Source organism: Toxotes jaculatrix, chromosome 10 (genome assembly GCF_017976425.1).
Source record: "Toxotes jaculatrix isolate fToxJac2 chromosome 10, fToxJac2.pri, whole genome shotgun sequence".
Taxonomy (NCBI): domain Eukaryota; kingdom Metazoa; phylum Chordata; class Actinopteri; family Toxotidae; genus Toxotes; species Toxotes jaculatrix.
The window spans coordinates 20,363,909-20,384,164 of NC_054403.1; the positions used below are offsets into that span (position 1 = coordinate 20,363,909).

General features: G+C 39.0%; 3 protein-coding genes across 5 annotated transcripts; 2 read left to right on the plus strand and 1 right to left on the minus strand.

Annotated features, from left to right (window-relative positions):
* Nucleotides 1–1,520: 1,520 nt before the first annotated feature.
* Nucleotides 1,521–6,865, plus strand: gla (galactosidase, alpha). The gene is made up of 7 exons (XM_041047825.1): nucleotides 1,521–1,789; nucleotides 3,063–3,237; nucleotides 4,110–4,284; nucleotides 4,607–4,698; nucleotides 4,902–5,063; nucleotides 5,829–6,026; nucleotides 6,244–6,865. The coding sequence occupies exons 1-7, from the start codon at nucleotides 1,596–1,598 to the stop codon at nucleotides 6,574–6,576; spliced, it is 1,329 nt and encodes a 442-aa protein (XP_040903759.1). The 5' UTR covers nucleotides 1,521–1,595; the 3' UTR covers nucleotides 6,577–6,865.
* A 27-nt stretch (nucleotides 6,866–6,892) lies between these two features.
* rpl36a (ribosomal protein L36A) lies at nucleotides 6,893–9,022 on the minus strand. Its single transcript, XM_041047828.1, has 5 exons — nucleotides 8,971–9,022; nucleotides 8,160–8,265; nucleotides 8,003–8,070; nucleotides 7,796–7,918; nucleotides 6,893–6,970 (listed from the first exon to the last, which is right to left on the minus strand). Exons 1-5 carry the CDS (start codon nucleotides 8,971–8,973, stop codon nucleotides 6,950–6,952), a joined length of 321 nt encoding a protein of 106 aa, XP_040903762.1. The 5' UTR covers nucleotides 8,974–9,022; the 3' UTR covers nucleotides 6,893–6,949.
* A 401-nt stretch (nucleotides 9,023–9,423) lies between these two features.
* btk (Bruton agammaglobulinemia tyrosine kinase) lies at nucleotides 9,424–20,082 on the plus strand. 3 transcript variants are annotated; one of them, XM_041047821.1, is made up of 19 exons: nucleotides 9,424–9,562; nucleotides 12,593–12,644; nucleotides 12,904–13,062; nucleotides 13,215–13,319; nucleotides 13,905–13,986; nucleotides 14,189–14,314; nucleotides 14,409–14,473; nucleotides 14,566–14,753; nucleotides 15,077–15,139; nucleotides 15,284–15,338; nucleotides 15,433–15,512; nucleotides 15,839–15,966; nucleotides 16,162–16,233; nucleotides 16,450–16,621; nucleotides 16,847–17,066; nucleotides 17,233–17,297; nucleotides 17,644–17,762; nucleotides 17,924–18,081; nucleotides 18,371–20,082. In XM_041047821.1, exons 3-19 carry the CDS (start codon nucleotides 12,922–12,924, stop codon nucleotides 18,440–18,442), a joined length of 1,911 nt encoding a protein of 636 aa, XP_040903755.1. In that variant the 5' UTR covers nucleotides 9,424–9,562; nucleotides 12,593–12,644; nucleotides 12,904–12,921; the 3' UTR covers nucleotides 18,443–20,082. The 3 variants fall into 3 exon arrangements, with proteins under 3 accessions (XP_040903755.1, XP_040903757.1, XP_040903756.1); XM_041047822.1 differs by lacking the exon at nucleotides 9,424–9,562 and adding an exon at nucleotides 9,601–11,513; XM_041047823.1 differs by lacking the exon at nucleotides 12,593–12,644 and having other exon boundaries at nucleotides 9,457–9,562.
* Nucleotides 20,083–20,256: the final 174 nt, after the last annotated feature.

Here is a 20,256-nt window from a genome sequence, read left to right on the forward strand (position 1 = left end):
AGCAAAGTATTACAGTAAATACAAAACCCATCACTCTCTCTGCATGTGTGAGAAGATCTCTGACAGTTTCACAAGGAAAAACGTCCAGGATTAATTTGGTTCTGGAGCAGGGTGTCCATTTACAGCTAAATTAAGAAACCTATCTATAATTCATTTAATGTCAGCGACAGACAAATTAGTGTCTTGGATCCAAAGCTAATAAACATCTTGAAAGCGGCGTCGATATGTACATAGTCCTACATTATTGCTGATAGTGTGTGTGGCATTTTTGATTAGCCAGCCTCCTCAGGGAACAGGGGGGCATTTTCTTCTATTCTTAGTGTTTGTTGGAAAGTGAATGCAAATACATATTCACTTAAACTTGAGAATCTCATACATGAAAACCTGACTTTGTTTTGGACACAAAATGATGAGTAACTGCTTCAGTTTACCCTTAACTGCCCTCACGAAAAATGACCAGAGTATATGTAGAAAGACTTTTATCTGTGGCACAGGTTCTCAGTGTGCCAGCTAATTTGCCATTGCAGATTTTTTTTTAAGGACTAAGTTTTATGGGTTAAGGCCATTCTCTGACTAAACCCTTTAAAGCTCCACTGGATTATGTGAAACGTGCATTGCCATAAAGCTGAAAAGGCAGTTTTTCTTGGCTCATGAAAAGCTGTCATTTTAGAGGTGTATGGTTTTCACAAATATAAGAATATGTCCTGATAAGGGACATTTTTAGGTTATGTATTTGTCTCTGTTGAAGCAGAATCATGCTATATATGAAACAATAAGTAATAATGTTTATTACTGCAGATGATTGGCAGCTAGTCTTCTTAGCAAAGGCAAATTGACCTAGAAACAGACCCCTGTGCAGTTAGCTTCAAGACGGTAGCTAATCCAAGGGGACTCAGAGAAAATGAGACGTTTTGGGAAGTTCCTGCTCTTTGCCCTGATACGTTGTTATGCCAGAGCTGTATTTTCTGAATGTCTTCAACAAAATGGCACTATCTTGAGAATAAGTCCAAGGTTGAAAAATACTTTACTGTCTGGTCTTGAGGCCCTGTTAGGCCCTGCCATCAAATGACCACACAGCAAATCTGGGGCTGTTATGGTCCAACATAGGAATACAGCACACCATTCACACATACAAAATGCAACATATAAAAAACACAAAAAAAACAACATACATAACTTACAAAACACAACATACAAATCATGCCTTGTGGTGTGTTGTATTTATTTTGTTAATACAGGATTGCAAAGTATTATTTATAATGGGTCTAACATCCCAAACCAGAATGTCGTTAATATTTCTGGAGCTGGTTGATATTTTTGTTTTCAGGAGAATCACATGACATGTTTCTTATCTATCACACATCAGATGACTTCTCCTGCTCATATGCTTCACTCAGGCGGTGAACCTTAGCGCTTCCTAGTTTGTAGTAAAGGAATCCGGGCGAAATGTCATTGGACAGTTACAGACGCATTTTCACTTTATTGGCCCAGATTCACGTCAATCATCCAGGTGGGCGGTCTGAGCGCGTTTTACACGAGGAAATAGATCTTGAAGCGCATACAGTCGCTTATTGTGTTATTGTCTTATTGTTTGCATGAAAAGTGTGGAGTTAAAAAAAAAAGTAAAAATGAGCAGAGCTGTGTGTCTCCTCGGGCTTATCGTTTTAATCTGTCCTGCCGCTGAGGCATTGGACAATGGTCTGGCGCTGAAGCCCACAATGGGCTGGCTGCACTGGGAGAGGTTCATGTGTAATATCGACTGTGACAAGGACCCCGACAACTGCATCAGGTAAGAGACATCAGAGCTGTCGGGCGGCGGTGATCCAGCACAGTCTGACATGTCCGTGAGCTTGAACACGATGAAAACTCTCATACTAAAATTACTCACAGAAATAGGCTACTTTTCCATTATTGAAGTTCACCCGGTGAATTACATGTAAACATCTCGTATAAACACATTTGTGTCCTAAACTCCCAAAAAGGTGGTTTCATCCAGACCCAGGTGAATGAAAACTTTACCTTAAAAAGCTCCACACAGGAAGTGACGCCATTAGGTTTCCGCGGGTGTTTGCTTGGATCAGAGACTAATTTACAGGTGAATTAAAAACAAACAAACAAACAAACAAAAATCCTATTTTGAAATTACGAGGTTTATCTAAAAACAGCGCGAGTAAGAATGAGAACAGAAACGTGATTGTAATAGTTACTCATGGTTGATGAGTCAGGGTCACAATGACCTGATTTAATTTGTGCTTTGGTTTGAGGCACTGGGAGATATTGGTGTCATATATTTATAAATACACACACACACACTCATACACATACATATATATACACACACACACGTGGGTGTCAACGAGTAACATAACCTTTATTTGTAAAGCACTTTGAAAACAAGGAACAGAGAGTCTGAACATGTTTCAGGAAGAACAAATCTGAACAGACAGGGTTTTTAAGTAGAACAATCACAAAGAAGAGAAACACAAAGAGAAATTGCACAGGGCTGCAACAGTATCAATCAAACCTGCTGGTTATTTTATCAATTAATTGATTAATTGGTACAAGATTTCAAAAAAAAAAAAAAAAAAAAACACTGAAAAATGCCAGTCAGTGGGGCATCTTCAAAAGTCTTGTTTTGTTTGACTACATAGGAAGCCAAAGATATTTAATTTACTATAATAAAAAACTAGAAAATGCATCATATCCTCTGATTTGAAAAGGTAGAACAAACAAATGTCAGGTGGGTCTTCAATGCTTGAATGCTTGTGTTGATTAGTGACGAACATAAAATGCCTCACTTTTCTGTCCACTGCATTTTTTTCCCTGGAAAGCACCTGGCCTATAAAGCATTTAGAGCACCAAATGGTAGTTTATGGGTCGAACTGTTACCCTGTTATATCACTCAACAATGAACAACAGCAAAGCTGGCATTCACTGTTATGAGAATTCTTTGCTCATCTATATATATTTGTGCCTGCCATATTGCTGTTGCACATGACATTGAACACTGGCATCTAACTGATACTATCAGCTCCGCCTGTCTCCTCCTGTTGCCCTGGCAGTGAGCGTCTGTACATGCAGATGGCAGATGTGATGGTGAAGGAGGGCTGGAAAGAGGCTGGTTACGAGTACGTCTGCATCGATGACTGCTGGCCCTCCCTTCAGCGTGATGCCCAGGGCCGCCTGCAGGCAGACCCTAAAAGATTCCCGGGGGGCATCAAGAAACTGGCCGACTATGTGAGTATTAGATATAAAGAAGGCACAAAAACTCTGAATGTGAATGTGGTATTAATGCCATAATTCCTCCATAGACATCAAAGAGAGAGGGCTTCAGAGGGACTTAAGGAAAGAGAGACATACTTTAATTTGAGTTATTTCACTAGCTGGAAAGACCAAATCAGAGTATGTGCTACGATATTACTGTTTTATTATAGTTTCTAGTCTTTGGGTTGCATTATGAATGGTATGCATAGTTATATAATGGTAAACCATGTCAAATTTACCACATATTCCCACAGATGTGATTCCATGGGGTACAGTGTTACAGAACCAGTGGTGCAATGCGTCTAAGTTTGAAAATCTTTGACAAATAAAAACTTTGGGAAGCTCTGGTTTAATAACTCAAGAAGTAAAAGTGATTACACAGTCAGATTACGTATTCATTATACATCCATCCAAGCCGACCTGCAATTATTTACATAATGAAGGGGAAAGGACCAGATGTAGAACCCAGGTCTCAGATTTCATACCAATAGAAATTCAGCACCCGGAGCCAAGGGAGATACCTAGGCATTAAATTGTCTTCGGTAGGAGTATGCTGTCGTTCGCCCTCTCTGCTACAGACAGTCAGAATGGAGAGGAGTTTTCTGCATTGTAGACCACTGTGACAGGCTGATTCCCACACAGGCATCTAAAAAGTTATTTTCATCAGGAAAGGGGATATATTTAGGCCCACTAAGGCAGAGCTGCGTCCTGTAACAGAAGCATAAAGTTTTTAGCTGTGCAACATCGCCACCTGCTGGTACATGTCTGTAACCTGTCAAAAATAAAACTGTAGTTGGTACTTGTAAAATAAATCCATGAATTCCAATTTATTTTTCTGTTTTAAGGTCCATTCTAAAGGCCTGAAGCTGGGTATCTACGCAGATGTCGGGAAAAACACCTGTGCTGGATACCCTGGCAGTTTGGGTTACTACGAGACAGATGCTCAGACTTTTGCTGACTGGAGTGTGGATCTGCTCAAATTTGATGGCTGCAATATGGACAGGACCTTGCTGGGAGAAGGTGAGCTTTTAATTCTGTCCCCAGATGAGCTGTGAACTTAGGTCCTGGTCACCATGCACTTCACCTAAAGCAAAAGTTACTTAGTAAGGTGAGGATACTCAGATTTTATTTATCAGTTAACGGGTTTGACCAACCTTTGTGACCAGTGAAATGATTCCCTGATGATATTGTGAGATAGACAGGAATATAAGTGTCTAAACATTTGCCCAGTACTGTACAGAATATGTAAATAAACTTGAAAACAATATTTTAACATGATACATCTTATTTGACAGTTTGGTGTTCATTTTAAGGTGTTCTCTTATTATTTATTCTGATTAAGGCTACATAAAAATGTCAGTAGCACTGAATAAAACTGGAAGAAGTATCCTGTACTCCTGTGAGTGGCCTTTATATGAGTGGCCTATCCGACAGGTGAGAGAACTCGTTTGTATTTACATGACTTTAAATTTCATCATGCATTATCAATCTCTGGTTTGTTGTCCAGAATTTGACCCACATAACAGTAAAAATGAAAGAATTCTTCTTAGTGATCTTCCACATATGATCTCATTCACACATGATGAGACCATATGCCATGTGTTATGCTACATAAAAGAGCATTTCTGTGCCTCCAGCCTAACTACACAGCCATTCGTGAGACGTGTAACCAATGGCGCAACTTCAATGATGTGAGCGACTCATGGAGCTCTGTCAAGTCCATCTTGGACTGGACTGCTTCTCATCAGGACATCATCGTACCCTCGGCTGGACCTGGGGGCTGGAATGACCCCGATATGGTACTGTGCTCTTCTCAAGCTCTTATATATTCCCCTCTTTGACCTCAAACTAAGCATAGACCCAGTGGCCTTTGAGCACCAAGCTGTTTTATTATCATTTTAAAAACATCACTGAATGACTTTTCGATTGCGACGTGTTGAGTGCTGATTTGTTTCTCAGCTGGAGGTCCACTAGCTCTGAAAGAGCTTTACTTTTTGGGAAATATGCTTATTTGCTTTCTTGCAGAGAGACAGATAAAAAGACTCACAATCACTATCTCTAGACCCACTATCTGTACAGTTAATATGAAGCTAGCTGGTTTAGCTTTGCTCGAAGACTGAAAACTGGTGATGACAGCTAGCCTGGATCTGTCAGCAGGTAACAAAATCAACCCACCAGCACCCAGTGGTTAGTAGTTCACGAAGTCAACAAATGGGGTACAGTGCGTGAATAACTAATCTATAGAGGTGTCAGGAGGTGGATTCTTTCAGAAAGAGCCAGGCTAGTCTTTTTCCTATTTCCAGACTTTGTGCTAGTTCTAGTCATAATAAGGAAATCCATTTTCTGATTTAAGTAATTTATTTCCCAAATTGTCAAACTGTTTCTTTAAAATTCTCAATTCCTCAGTTAAGGCTCTTGTTTTTGCATCTGTTTTCATTTATGTTGAGTTTTATATTAAACCAAAGAGCATTTTTGTGTAAAACACCATGACATTGTACGTCAGTGTACTGATTTCTGTCAGTAAGCCTAAATTCCCTTTTTATGACACTGGTCCATTTCTCTAGCTGGTCATTGGGAACTTTGGCCTGAGTCATGACCAGCAGGAGTCTCAGATGGCATTATGGGCCATCATGGCAGCCCCCCTGCTCATGTCTAATGATCTGAGGGACATCTGTCCTCGCTCCAAGGAGCTGTTGCAGAACAGACACGTCATAGACATCAGCCAGGACCCACTGGGCAAGCAGGGATACCGCACCGCCAAGGTGGGTGAGAGAGGTGACACAAACCGTGCTCACCTCCTGGAATGACAGCAGTCAGCATTTATAGAACACTTAGAAATACTTTGTGATTATCTTGGCAGAGTCTAGTAGTCACAAAACTAAGACTTTATGGTAATAGCTCTAATGAAATCAAAGTGATAATGGCAATTGAAGGTATGGAATAGTTTGGTCCATTGTTAAAATATAACTTGTTCTGCAGGTGGACAGTTTTGAAGTGTGGGAGAGGCCGCTATCTAAGAACCGGCTGGCTATCGCTATTCTGAACAAACAGGAGATCGGCGGTCCCCGAGGGTTTGCCATCAGAGCAGTTCCCGGCTGGAAGATCTGTGACCCCCAGTGTAACGTCACACAGATCCTGCCTCAGTACAAGGAGATGGGCGTTCAGACTCCACACAGCAAAATGGTTGTATCTGTCAACCCGTCAGGCACTGCTCTACTCACTGTCACTCCCATCAGCAGCAACTTTAAGGGAATACACATGCTGTACTGGCAGGACACGTCCGTCAAACACAAGCACACTAGCATTTTGTAGTCCTCAGGTAGTTATGCACTTTATCTGCCGACACTACATTAAGTGGAAAGTTTAACTGATCAGTTGCTTTTATAAAATAAATACCAAGCATAAATTTAAAAAGGGAAAATGTTTTATAATCTAGTTGCTGCCATGACAACGGTACAGTGCTACTTTTTATCATGTTAAATCACTGGAGAATGATTTTGGGACAGTTGATGTGAATTGTCCAGACCAGGCTGCTAATAGGAGGTTAAATCATCTTAAACAAAACTTGAATTTTGCACATTTAACAAGCATGATGAAAATAAAGAAAAGAAAAAGCTCAACTCACAGATTTGTTTTAACACATTTATTGAAAATAGTGACTTCATCCAGAAGAATGGACCACAGTTTAGAACTGGATGACCTGGCCCTGTAAGACAACAGAGGGAAACATTTGTTTAAATATGACTTAAGGGTAGTTGAACAACACATGACACCAAAATGTCAAAGGTTTGTGATTGACTTTGAATGCTGCTGGCGATTCCATAACATTTATGATCTAGTATTTGGATTACAAATCACTTCTTATATACTATCTTAGTCTGTTCCAAACATTTTGGATGGGGGAATACAGAATGTTTTACAAATAAAACATACACTGTCCACTAATCCCTTAAATACAGTTTCCAGAGTTTTATGAATCTATATCAACACCTTTGTGACCACTCCATTTTTTTTTTTTTAGTAGTAACATGCCTCCAGTTACAGGCCGTGCCATTCACCCACAATATATTTTGACAGTCTTCCCAAATCCTCTGCTGTCTACATTGAAACGTGCACTTGTGGGCAGTATTTCTTTAATTTTATGCTGCCTCTTTAGTGTTACGTTTCTAAACATACTCCAACTTAGACAGCTATTTGTCCAGCCTTTTCAATACTGTCCCCATTTCTTCAACCCCCTTGTAGGTGTCAAAGGGCACACTCACTGGTCAACAAGCAAATAGTTGTGCTGATTAATATTCAATAAAATTAAAAAAAATATTTTATTTAAAAAATAAAAGTAAAATATAATCTGGGTAAGCGGTGTAATTCAAATAACAGTGCATCTGCTTTTTGGGGTTTACTGCATAGACTTACATCCTGTTACTACACGATTCAGAGCACATGGTAGTGTTCTGTATCACATGAAAAACAGTACCCAGAGAGAGTGAATACAGACATTTCAAAAACATAAAAGGACACCAATGACGCCTACCTTTCTCTTCTTGTCACCACCCAACTCGAAGTGCTTGCATCTCTTGATGGCCAGCATTCTCTTGGATCTGCAGTTGGGCTCCACACACTCAAGCCTCAACACAATCTTCTTTGTAGTCTTAGCCTGTACAGACAATGTTTTAGTTAGACTCCACCTCTGTCACAACATTAGACAAGCCTGGCCAAACAGAACTAAGACTTTACTTGCCTTTTTGCGGAAAATTGGCTTCGTCTGACCACCGTACCCACTCTGCTTTCTGTCGTATCTCCTCTTACCTGCAAAACATTTACAGTTCAGCTACATTTCATTAGGCAGAGAGCTTACCACACGCAAAAATATGAACCGTTCTTAACAGACTGTTTACCCTGTGCATAGAGGGAGTCCTTTCCCTTCTTGTACTGGGTAACTTTGTGGGGCTGGTGCTTCTTGCACTTCTTGCAGTAGGTCCTGCGGGTCTTCGGGACGTTCACCTGGACAACATAGAAAATAAACGTTGATGCATGCAATAACGCCTAAAAGCAGACTGGTCAAATTACACCTCCGTAACAATTTAGAAGACATCGATTAGCAAAGCTAACGCATGAGGAAATGCAATCCACTATCAATTAGCCTTGCTAGCAGCCGCTAACAGATAATGCATTGAGTACAACGGGGCCGTTTCACAGGTCAAATTGTGTAACCGGTGCCGTGTTGTACAAAAGACATGTTTTTAAATTGATGTTAGTGGCTAGAAAGCTCATGTTCATCGTTTACACCGTTAGCGCTGCGCTCAGCGGTAAGGGTAGCTGACGTTAGCTAGCATGCTAACACTGCATTTAACGTGAATTCAGTAGGAAATGAGTCCCTAAACATGTCTTACTAAAGCAATGTAAAGAAAAATTAAAAGGTTTTTATTTGCCATTACGGTAGCTTTGACATTAAACTCTAAGCTTCCTAAGAGAAAGGCCGGTTCCTGTTAAGGCACGACTAGCAGCTGCATTTCGCCACCAACACATCAGGCATCATTTGAGGACAATCTAACAGCGTAAAACACGCACAATGATGGCAAATATTAACATCGGTGTGCGTATCGACACATTTGTCACATATCTGAGTTGACTAGATGCAAAAATGGCTTTTTAATCGGCAAGATTGCGTTTGATTGAGTAAAGTGTATTCGTGTAGTAATTTCATACCATGGCTGCGACCCAATGCAGAGGAAAAGAGGGAGGCAGAGACCGGAAGCACTTCTTAAAGTAGACCCGTAGACCTCAGCTGTGAAACGGTTGTAGCCCTGCTGTCTGCCCCCTAGCGGCGAGAAATACCAGGAGGACGCAAACTGCAAATAAAAAATTAAATCTCAAATGTAAAGTGTTATATATTTAATATTTGTAAAACACAGTGAGCATAAACTCCACAATGCCTGCAAAAGTTATGAGTTTGAAGTGTGTTTATCTCCTGAGGCTGCAAGTTAGCAGTAGACTAAAAAATAAAAAATACTCTCAAAATAAAAGTGTAAGAGTATAGAAGCCAAGGATGAACATAGTCCTGTGTTAATGTTTAGCTCTGCTTCCACTTATCACCAAAACTGTCCAGAGGGCTGATATGAAAATGAGCAGGAAGAAAAAGGGGAAGTAAGCAGAGCCGATTCCTCTCTGTGGGGGTGAGTTTAAGCTTCTTGCATCACAGACTAACATTTAATGGAAGGCGAGCAACTGAGGGAAAGGCCGTCGCTACAATCCTCAGTACCTGTAGTGTGTCTGATGCTTCACTTTCTGGGGAGTGTGGGTAAGTTGCATTGCTCTATGAATGTAATATGTAAGTCTAAGAGGTATTTTTAGTCATATATTTGATTTGACAGAATGTGGACAAAAGTAGCAGAAAGTATTATGCAAGTTTTTGCAAGTACTGAAGCGAAACCCACCAATATTCAGTTTGTATGCAAATCCAGAATGAAGAGTGTGCTCACCACAAAGCTACAAATACATATGTCAAATTACTGTGACATTATCTGCTAAAAGGCAAAGATTTTGTACTTGTTTCTGAGTCTTTTGTTCACAGTGATGTACTGTGGTGTGTTCTGCTACGCCTTGCATTGATGAAAACTCATTACATGTTTTTTAAAAACCTTTGTACTGACTGCATCACCAGAATGTAGTTTCATGTGGTTACATAATGATCTATGATGAATTAATGAGCACTTCTGTCCATTGCAGTCTCAAAGTTTCCTTAAATGACCCTTACTTAGATGCATCACATCCTAATTCCTATTTGTGTGTTCTGACAAGTGACCTCTTCAAAACCACCACAATTTTAAACTGATATGGTAATTCAGCTGATGTGTGGGGGGTATATTCTTTGTGGTTGGCTTGCACGGCTTGTTCTATGTTTCTCACTCTCTTTTTCTCCCACTGCCACTCTCTCTTATATGCACAGACCAACACACATACACACATTGCACATACTACTTATCTGTCAGGAAATGTCAGGAAAAAAGAGCATCTTGACAGGTTCCTGTTAAACCAACTCTTTCATGGTGCTTGCTGTGTCATACTTGGCGGACATCACACAAATAACTGCATCCCATCCTAAAACATGTTCATTCATCTGTATAGCTTATTTAACTGGAGCCATTTCATTTTAATGCATGTATCACTGCCGTGCGAGCGCCAACAAAGTGACACAGTTGGTGATATTTACAACTTACAAAGATATTTTTTCCCATCACTCTGACAGCCACTCAAGTCGGAAATGGTTAACATATTTTCTTGTGATTAGATGCTTGTGTGAGATTAAAGTGGGGTTTTTTTATGTCTTTTTCTTTCTTTGGCTTGACTTTTGAGTTGCTGAAAATTACTAGTGCAATTTTTGAGCACAATTTCACTTGATTTCGTGGATAGATGTAGCATATTGAATTTCACAACCAAAAACCACACAAGCAACTGAAAAGATAACCATTAGAAACTGAGAAAAAAAAGCTCTCTGCAGAGTGTTAAAGTGTAGTTGTGTTGTGCAAAAACAGAGATGAATTCAGCAAATCTAATCTAAGAGACCACTGTATATACTTGGAAGTAGTGAGTGGTGAAGTAATGTGAAACAGCACACATTATAGACATGTAACATACACTTTAAACACAACCATAACTATACTTAAGAGAGAGATTATGTCAGGCTGAAGTGCTGCAGGGCACTTGGTTTCTTCTCCCTTCATGTTGCAGTACAACACTGATGCAACTTCCCTATCAGTTTGTCTGTGTCAGCCACCATGAGTCAACTCCCTTCAGAGAAGAAAAAAAGAAAAATATCTTTCTGGTGGCCACGATACGGTGAAATATGGACGTACAGTTTCAGTCAACTGGCTCCAATTGGTCGGAGACAAAGAGGGGAGATGGTACATCAATGTATTGATTATCCATTGTCAGAGTTTACTGACCTCTGCTCAAGTTAGTGATCTGAGAAAACACTGGGTTGCAACAAATGAGGAATGAGTAAACAATGCTTCACAGAATAGGGAACACAGCTGTCTATTCATGACGGTACAGACAAAACTAATAGGTATTGTCACTCTAGTGTGAAGAAATGTCACACTCCTGGTTAGCAGGGAGTGACAGAAGCTTCTGGTAGTGTTACAGTTCATATGATAGAAGGAAGTGCTCACAAGCTGAAAATAGGCTGAGCTGAAGTGCAAACACGTCTTCCAGAGACTAACAAACAGTGAGCATTCAGCTGTGTGACAAGGGTGAGTTTGAACATTTGATAGTCTGTATTTGACCTGGCAATATGGCACTAAGACTTTCTTCCATTAGTGCACTGTGTTCTATTGTTGTATTTTAGAAAAAAAAATGTGTCCAGAACACAGTTTAGACATGACAGCAAAGTTTTTGTTTGTTGGAAATACCTCTGAGAATCATGCTCTTTTTGTAAAGGCAGTGTTTGAATGTGATTTGGGTTTGGGCAGTGGTATCAATAGAGGCCCTGTCTTGTTTTGGAGATGCAAGTGTAATTTCAGCACAGGTGGTTAGCAGATGTTGAAAACAAGACACAATAAGCTGTCATAAACTAAGAAGAGACAGGCTTTTTCATTTGCGTACTTATCTTATAATGCGGGTAAAATGTAATTATGCGTGCAAGAGGGTGAGTGAATGTATGTATGTGAGAGAGAGAGAGAGGTAGCCTTGTGATGGTGAGATTGTTTGATATTTTATCAGTTTGCCAGTAAACTAATTTAGATTTTGTTACTTATCTAAGGTTATACATTTTCATGTGTTCCACAAACCTATGTAACTGGGTTATTGTATTAACAACCAGGTTGCTGGATCCTAAAATAGCATTCAAAATTAGGTCCAAAGTAACATATGTGTGTGTGTCTGCACTGTGAGAGAGCACAGTTGCCCTAACAAGAAAGATGTCTACGCCGCTGCGACATCAACTACAAAACCCCCTAAAAATTTTAGATTCAGATGATTGGATGTGGGTGATTGGGTGATCCCATACAAGTTCTCACATAACAATCTACGAAGCGGAAGAATAATGTGAACCCATCATGTAAAACCTATATTTGCAGACCAGGGATTTGGTGGACGCATTAATCCAACATTTCCTTGCACGGCTTCCCAGTACAAAAGCTGGGAAGTGCTTTTGGGCCAGCGTGATGATGACCAGGATATAATAGCTGAGACAAACAGATGTGCCACGAAGGGGAAATTTTGGACACAGAGGATGTTGCTGGCATGAAAAGCAGGGCTTATGCAAACTATGGCTAATCACGCGCTGATATGTGCTCGCACTCATGCTGCATGTCTCTCCATCCCTTTCCAGATCTGAAGTCTCTGGTGTTGTAGAGGCATTGCCTGGACTCTGTCTAGAGTGGGTAGGTATTATCTTAAACTTCTAAAAATACTTTAAAAAAAACTTAAAGGAAACGAAAACCCTGAATAATTAAGTGTGAAGTGCAACACAACTCAAGGCAACATTGTGAAGCTAAGCCCAATGGTGACAGATGAGTCAGTCACAGCTCTCAACAGTCATTACTGCTTGAGTTGAGGTGCAAATGTAGTGTAGTGTTGTTCTGCCACACATAAAACAGTCATACTTTACAAATGCATTCATTATTCCTTGTTTCCATGTAGATCAATTCTGACTAAATCATGTCAGACAGTATATTGGAAGAAATCTTCATTAAAAGATCTCAGCAGAAGAAGAAGACATCCCCTTTGAACTACAAGGAGAGATGGTTTGTTCTCACCCAGGAAAAAATAGCCTACTATGATTTTGATCCCGACAAAGGGGTACGTATGTGGAACTGCAAGAAATCCTTTTTTGAACTAGCATCACATTTGTCTCAGATTGATTTTGTTGGTAACCTATAAAAAAAACTGTTTCAGCTACATTTGTTTGTTTATCCCTGAGTTACCCGACTGTTTCCTCATCTGTTAAGCAGAAGCGAAAAGGTTTGAGAGGATCGGTTGACCTGGAGAAGATCAAGTGTGTAGAGAGTGTCCAGCCGGAGCCCAATTGCCCGGTCGAGCGCATTTATGCTTTCCAGGTAGACATTTTTTGTCATTTAACTTCAGAATCCACCTTATGACAGTCATGAAAAATACAGACAAACCATGTGTAATGTAAATAGGCAAGAATGGCATCACATAATCAATTTAGGCAACTCTAGTGCAATAATAAATAAAGCTGTGTTTGACAGTGTTTCCCATTTTCCACCATCTTTCCCCATGTAGAACCTGCAGGAACCAACACAGCCTTGTAACATAAGACCTAGTTTTCTGCTTGACAGACAAAAGCTGTCCAATCCTCCAATAGTTAATAATGTGAAAGTCAATTGTTAAGAAGTGAAACTGTTTCTCACACTCAAATGAACTAGGGACTTTCAGTGACTGTGCAGGTGTTGCCATTGAACACATGTTAAATCACATGACAAGGGAGCAAGGTATAAATGTGTATGACTGGCATTAGCCGTCAAAGAGAGAGCAAGTAACAGTTAATGTTCCTTGCTGAACTGCAGTGAATACATTTGAATGCAGACTTTGTCACACATTTAGCACTGTTCTGCAGTACTGTGCATAAGAGATCTCACACACAGCTAACGTTTTTATTTTCTTTTTCACTTTTGCCACAGATCATTTATGATGAAGGGCCGTTGTACGTCTTTGCAAAGAATGAAGATATTCGGGATAATTGGATAAAGAAGCTAAAAGAAAGTAAGTACACGCACATAGATATACACATCTATCTTATATTTATGTATCTTGTCAGTCACAGTATCTTATGTATGCAATATTAGGCCATATCTTAGCATCACCCAATACCTGCACAACACAGGAGTTACATGGCTATGCAAATACAAATGTTGATTTAATGTAAATGTCCTACGTGCGTGCGTGTGTCTATATTTGTGAATAGTGGTGCGCTTCAACAAGGATCTGATGCAGAAATACCATCCTTGTTTCTGGGTCGATGGGGTGTGGCTGTGCTGCCACCAGGAAGTTAAACAAGCTATGGGTTGCAAAGTGCTGGATAGTAAGAATGGTGAGAACAAATTGCTTTTGGCTTGAAATGTGCAACAAGCAACAGCTAAACCTTTTCATTAATCCATGTATGTATCAAATAATATCATTAATAGGCTTTACATCTAAACCATCTCGGCGAAGGGGATCCAGGAAACCTCTTCCTCCTACCCCAACAGAGGTACACACCCAGTCCTTTTACATTAATATTCACAAATTACAGACAGACTATTTTGTCCTGCAAATACATCCAATAATCTCATGCTGTTTCAGGAGAAGCCTGGCCGGCCTTTACCTCCACAGCCTCTTGAGCCACCTGCACCTTCTGTGGGCATGACGGTCATAGCTGAGTATAACTACACACCCATGACAGAACAAGACCTGGAGCTGAGGAAAGATGAGGAGTACACAATCCTCGAGAAGTCTGACACAAACTGGTGGAGAGCCCGCGACAAATACGGGTGAAATATTTATAGGTGTCTTTGAAGCACATACGTTAAAATAAGTGCATTTAGAACAGGGGACAGCGTTTTAAGAGTAGACACAAAGATCTGAATATGTACATCTGTATGGATGTGTTTTTACTCTATGTATGATTAATAAAACATACAAAACAAAAACATAACATACCGACAATCTCTAATTTGAATGAATTTAATTTGTATATCGAGCTCTAGGGAATAGAATTTGTTTACGAGATGCTACTGGTGTAGCTAACTAACAGCTAGTTTAGATTTATGGAGACAGTATTGATATCTACAATGTGATTTGTTTTCTTTTGCAGCAAAGAGGGATACATACCTAGTAATTATGTTGTGGAAGCAGAAAGTGAACTAGAAAGATTTGAGTGAGTATGGGTACAATTGTTCTGTCCTAAACTGTTGAATTTTCCCAGTTCATCGTCATTAGACCTATAATTGTTTTTTTTTTTTGGAAGAACAATGAATTCAAATAGTACTCAGGAAATCCGATATTCAATCTATTTTCACAGCTGGTATTGCAAGAATATGAACCGTAGCCAGGCAGAAAAGCTGTTAAAGACTGAGGTAAACTCAATGACTGACATACACAATGGTACTGTTGAATAAATGATTTAATTCATAAAATATATGCTTATGTGTTGTTGTTTCTTGTTCTCAGAACAAAGATGGAGGCTTCTTGGTACGGGACTCCAGCAAGGCTGGGAAATACACTGTGTCTTTGTTCAGTAAGGGTGGAGGGTGAGTAAAATGAGTGGTGTTAAAACACTGCTGAATGGTGTGGCATTAATATGCGGGTGTCTCCACTCATGTGTGAATGTATCAAAAGAAAAGCTGCTTGTAGTGAAAGCGGAAACAGTGGGCGACAGAGGGAGAGAGATGTAAATTTTTCATGCAAAACTTGGACTAATCTGCCTGCAGAACTTTTTCATCGCAGAGCTCTACGACAGAACTACATTGTGGAGATATTACCTACTCATGCATACATGATAGATGATAGATTCCTGTGTTGATGAGAACCTGTTGACTAAATCTAATTTAAGTTGCTCTTGCTTTTCTCTCCCCAGGGAAACAGGTGGAAGCTGCAGGCATTATAACATCTGCACCACCCCACAAGGCCTGTTTTATCTTGCAGAGAAGCATAATTTCGGCACCATCCCAGAGCTCATCAACTACCACCAGCACAATTCAGCAGGTTAACACAGTAGCTCTTAATATATGAATATTTAATTTTTAAAAAATTAGATTTTAACTATCCGATATCTGTCGTACAGTAAGAAATAATTCAAATTTGGTTGTAACAGCAGGAAATGGAAAAAGTCAAACATCTACCCATCAAAAAATGTTGACCTTACAGGTAATGATGTGTTTTTGTTATCTCCCTCACCAGGTATGGTTAGCAGGCTGAAATACATTGTGTCTAACCGGACGCGGCCTCCATCAACAGCAGGGCTTGGCTATGGTAAGAGTGTGACTTTTTATTTTGATTATTAAAGGAATAGTTTAACATTTTTGGAAGTACGCTAATTCTCTTTCTTGTATTGTTACATGCTGGTGGTTACTGATAGTGGTATCAGTCAAGCAAATACAAGCATATCTGCCAAAATATTAAACTATTCCTTTAACGTTGAAGCTGCAGATATAAAAATCCTCCTCCATTCTCTCTTGTTTTCTCCAGGTGTGTGGGAGATTGACCCCCACCACCTCACCTTCATCAAAGAGCTGGGCACTGGTCAGTTCGGAGTGGTGAAGTATGGGAAGTGGCAGGGCGTGAATGACGTGGCCATTAAGATGATTAAAGAGGGCTCCATGTCTGAAGATGATTTCATCGAAGAGGCCAAAACCATGATGTAAGCAAAACTTAAGAGTCTTAACAGATTCTTAATTTGGACTGGTTCACATTCTTGACTGCTCAGCTCGGTGACTGCAATTCAAAACCTTAATTGAGTCCGTGTTGATTTTATGCTTGAGACTCAAAAAACTGATGTGTCACACTGGGAAGTGTAGGTTCTGTAACTTCTGTGAGGAAAACCAATTCATAATACTTAACTTCCTTCTCCTTTTTCTCAAACCAGGAAGCTTCGCCATGAGAACCTAGTCCAGCTATATGGTGTCTGCACCAAACAAAGACCCATTTACATAGTGACTGAGTTCCTTTCAAATGGCTGCTTGCTGACGTACCTCAGGGAGGGCCTGAAGCAGCACCCAACAACCATCCAGCTGCTAGAGATGTGTAAAGACGTCTCTGAGGGCATGGCCTACCTTGAGTCACAGCAGTACATCCACAGAGATCTGGTGAGAGACAAAGATCTTCTGTGTAACAATGCAGAGCAAATACCACTACATTCCTACATCACTGCATCATGCTACATTGAGATACGATGGGATTATGTGTTTGAAGATGATGCTAAAAGTTTAATTATTACACCAAAATCAAGAGTGTTGTTTGTTTTATTCTCAGGCTGCCAGGAACTGTTTAGTAGATGGCAATGGTACTGTCAAAGTGACTGACTTTGGACTGTCAAGGTAAAATACTTCACATGAACTGGTGCCTAATGAAATACAATACTAAAATCCCCTTGCTACACTAGTAGAATTTTTAGGTACTTTGCTCAAGAATTTAAATTTTATGCTAGTTTATACTTTGACTCCTCTACATTTTAGAGGGAAATATTTAATTTTTTTCTAAACTACATTACTTTTACAGTTTTAGTTGACATTGGGCAACACTCATGGGGGCCATTTTTTCTTCACAGTGCATGTTTTTAGTTTTGATACTTTTAGTACAGTTAGTTGACAAAACGTCAGTATTTTTACACTGTGGTTTTGTGCTTTCACGCTTTAAGTAAAGGATCTTTCACCACTCTCTTAGATATGTCTTAGACGACGAGTACACAAGCTCAGCAGGTTCCAAGTTCCCTGTTCGCTGGTCACCTCCCGAGGTCCTACTCTACTGCAAATTCAGCAGCAAGTCGGACATCTGGGCATATGGTGAGTAAACATAATGCACAGAATATTTTTCAGTATCAGCTGACAGTTCCTTACTGCATTTCTGGTCAGTTATAAGTGTAATCTATGTTTAAATGTCTATGAATGTTGATGAATCCACATCTGTATTAAAGTGTCATAACTTTTTTTCTATAAACATCCAGGGGTTCTTATGTGGGAGGTCTATACTTTGGGCCGCCTTCCGTATGAACGCCTTAACAATACGGAAATAGTGGATCAAGTGTCGCGAGGCCTGCGCCTCTACCGCCCCCAGCTGGCCAATGAGAAGGTTTACAGCATTATGTCAAGCTGTTGGTGTGAAGTAAGTGAATTTTGTATTGAACTGTGGGCAGTGGTGAAATGTAACTGAAAGCATTTAGTCAAGCTTTACTGAGCACCAGAGTACTTGTACTACAATGAGTTCTTTTACTTTTCATACTTTACTTGATGCCTATTCTTGTGTACTTTTATTAAAGTAAAATTATACAGTGAGTACTTCTTCCTCTACTAACTGATGGCTGTTATGACAATGACCTTTTACAAGTTGATGACAGTATATGAAAATATTTTCTAAACACCAATCTCACAAATTCTTCTTATTTTGTTTTCAGAAACCAGATGAGAGACCCACCTTTCAAGAGCTGTCGCTGACTGTTCAGGATCTGCTGTACGAGCTCCAGTAGATCTCGAAATAGACCACACCGACACACATCCAGACAGTTCACTCTCATCCCCACAGAGAAGCATCTCTGAATGTCACTGGAAAAACAGTTCACAACTTGAACATGAGACAACTCAGCCACACTGAGGTCCTCTGTAATGTGAATATGCGTAATGTGAAAACCATTATAGCTCAATGATAAGAATAGCTTTCCTATCACATAAGTACAGTCCTATAGATCAGCATTTAAAATGTGTATATTTTATTGAAGGTTGTTGGATTAAAAAATATTGTATCTGTTTTAACTGTATTCTGTGGAATCATTGTGGAAAGTAGACAACTTTGCATGTGGAAACAAGCTTTGAAAGAGCAGATGTATTGCACAAATAACAGCCAAGTATACCAGGCTTTGAAATTACCGAAATATCATATGAAATGAAAATAACAAAATATCTAATAGGCCTGTTTTAGTGTAACAATAATGATTTTGCATAGGTTGGTATAAGATTGATCTGTTCAATCAAATAATTTAAAGATTCTTATTTAGAACGTCACACATAAAAAGGGCGACATGACAACTATAATCAGACATTCACTTCATCATTTTTTTAAAGAGTAAAGTACATATAAAAAATAAGATGTACATCAGTAAAGTAAAGTGTGAACACACAAAGGTCAAAGGTGATACATAAAGACAGAGGAGTGAAAAATTAAGCTAAATAAATAAATACATATCTATAGTAACCTCTGAAGCAGACTGAAAACATGTACACATTTCAAATCATTAAAGTTTAACAAACGTGTATAATATGTATTATAATAACTTATACATTTAATAATGAATAGTTCAAAAGATGGGTGGGATTTAGAAAATTTGAATTTGAAATTTGCCTAATAAGATTAATAGGCCTTTGTATTTTTGGTTCTTGCTTTCATTACATAATTGAAAGGGTTGTTTGACTGGCAAATTACTCCTCTGTCTCCAGAATACTATTGTAAAAGGGCTTTCACAAAATAAATGTTTTATTGTGTCTTCTTCCTCTTTACAAAAATCATATTTGTTGATGATATATCTAACTCTTGATGTGATGTATATCATGACATGTTTTGTATTGTACTTCTCTTAATTTGTCTGAAAAGTCTGTGTTTTTTTGCCACTAAATATTAGAAAAATGGGAGTTCCACATTATTCGTACATTTAGATTTCAGAAACTCATAACTGGAGGAATTTCTACTAAAAGATTTTAGCATTTTCATTTCATGAGCTTGCAAGGAAAACAATGATTGTGTCAATCCAATGCTATAAATACAGAGATTTATTCTCTCTGGTTATGTATTCAATGTATTTATTTTTCCTCAGTGGTTGTGTCGGCAAAAAGTTTTGTACAAAGACATGGTTTTTCTGCAGTAAGACCTTGTTGATGAAATTTAGACATCTTTTGCAACTGGAAACTATAATCAAGTCTCATGAGAGGTTTCTAAAAATAAAGGTAAATAAATACTATAAGAAAAAGCAGGCAGATTGAATTCTAAGTGTGAAATGCAGCTCTAATGATTAGCTATTTGTGCATATACTCTTTTTGTTTTGATGACATTTTAGAGATTTTGTACAATATGTGAACCCATGAATAATTCATTGAGAAGTAGAGGCAGAAAATACTGGTAATCTTTTAGAAAAACAAGATTTAAGATTTTAAAATGAATAAACAAAATTTTGCATTATAATAACTACAAATTCTCTGTATGTAAGTTAAATGCCATAGCGCTCGCCCAATTCGTTGCAAGTACACAAATGTCCAGTCCAAGTTTGTTATTTTTTTTTTTTTTTTTTAATGA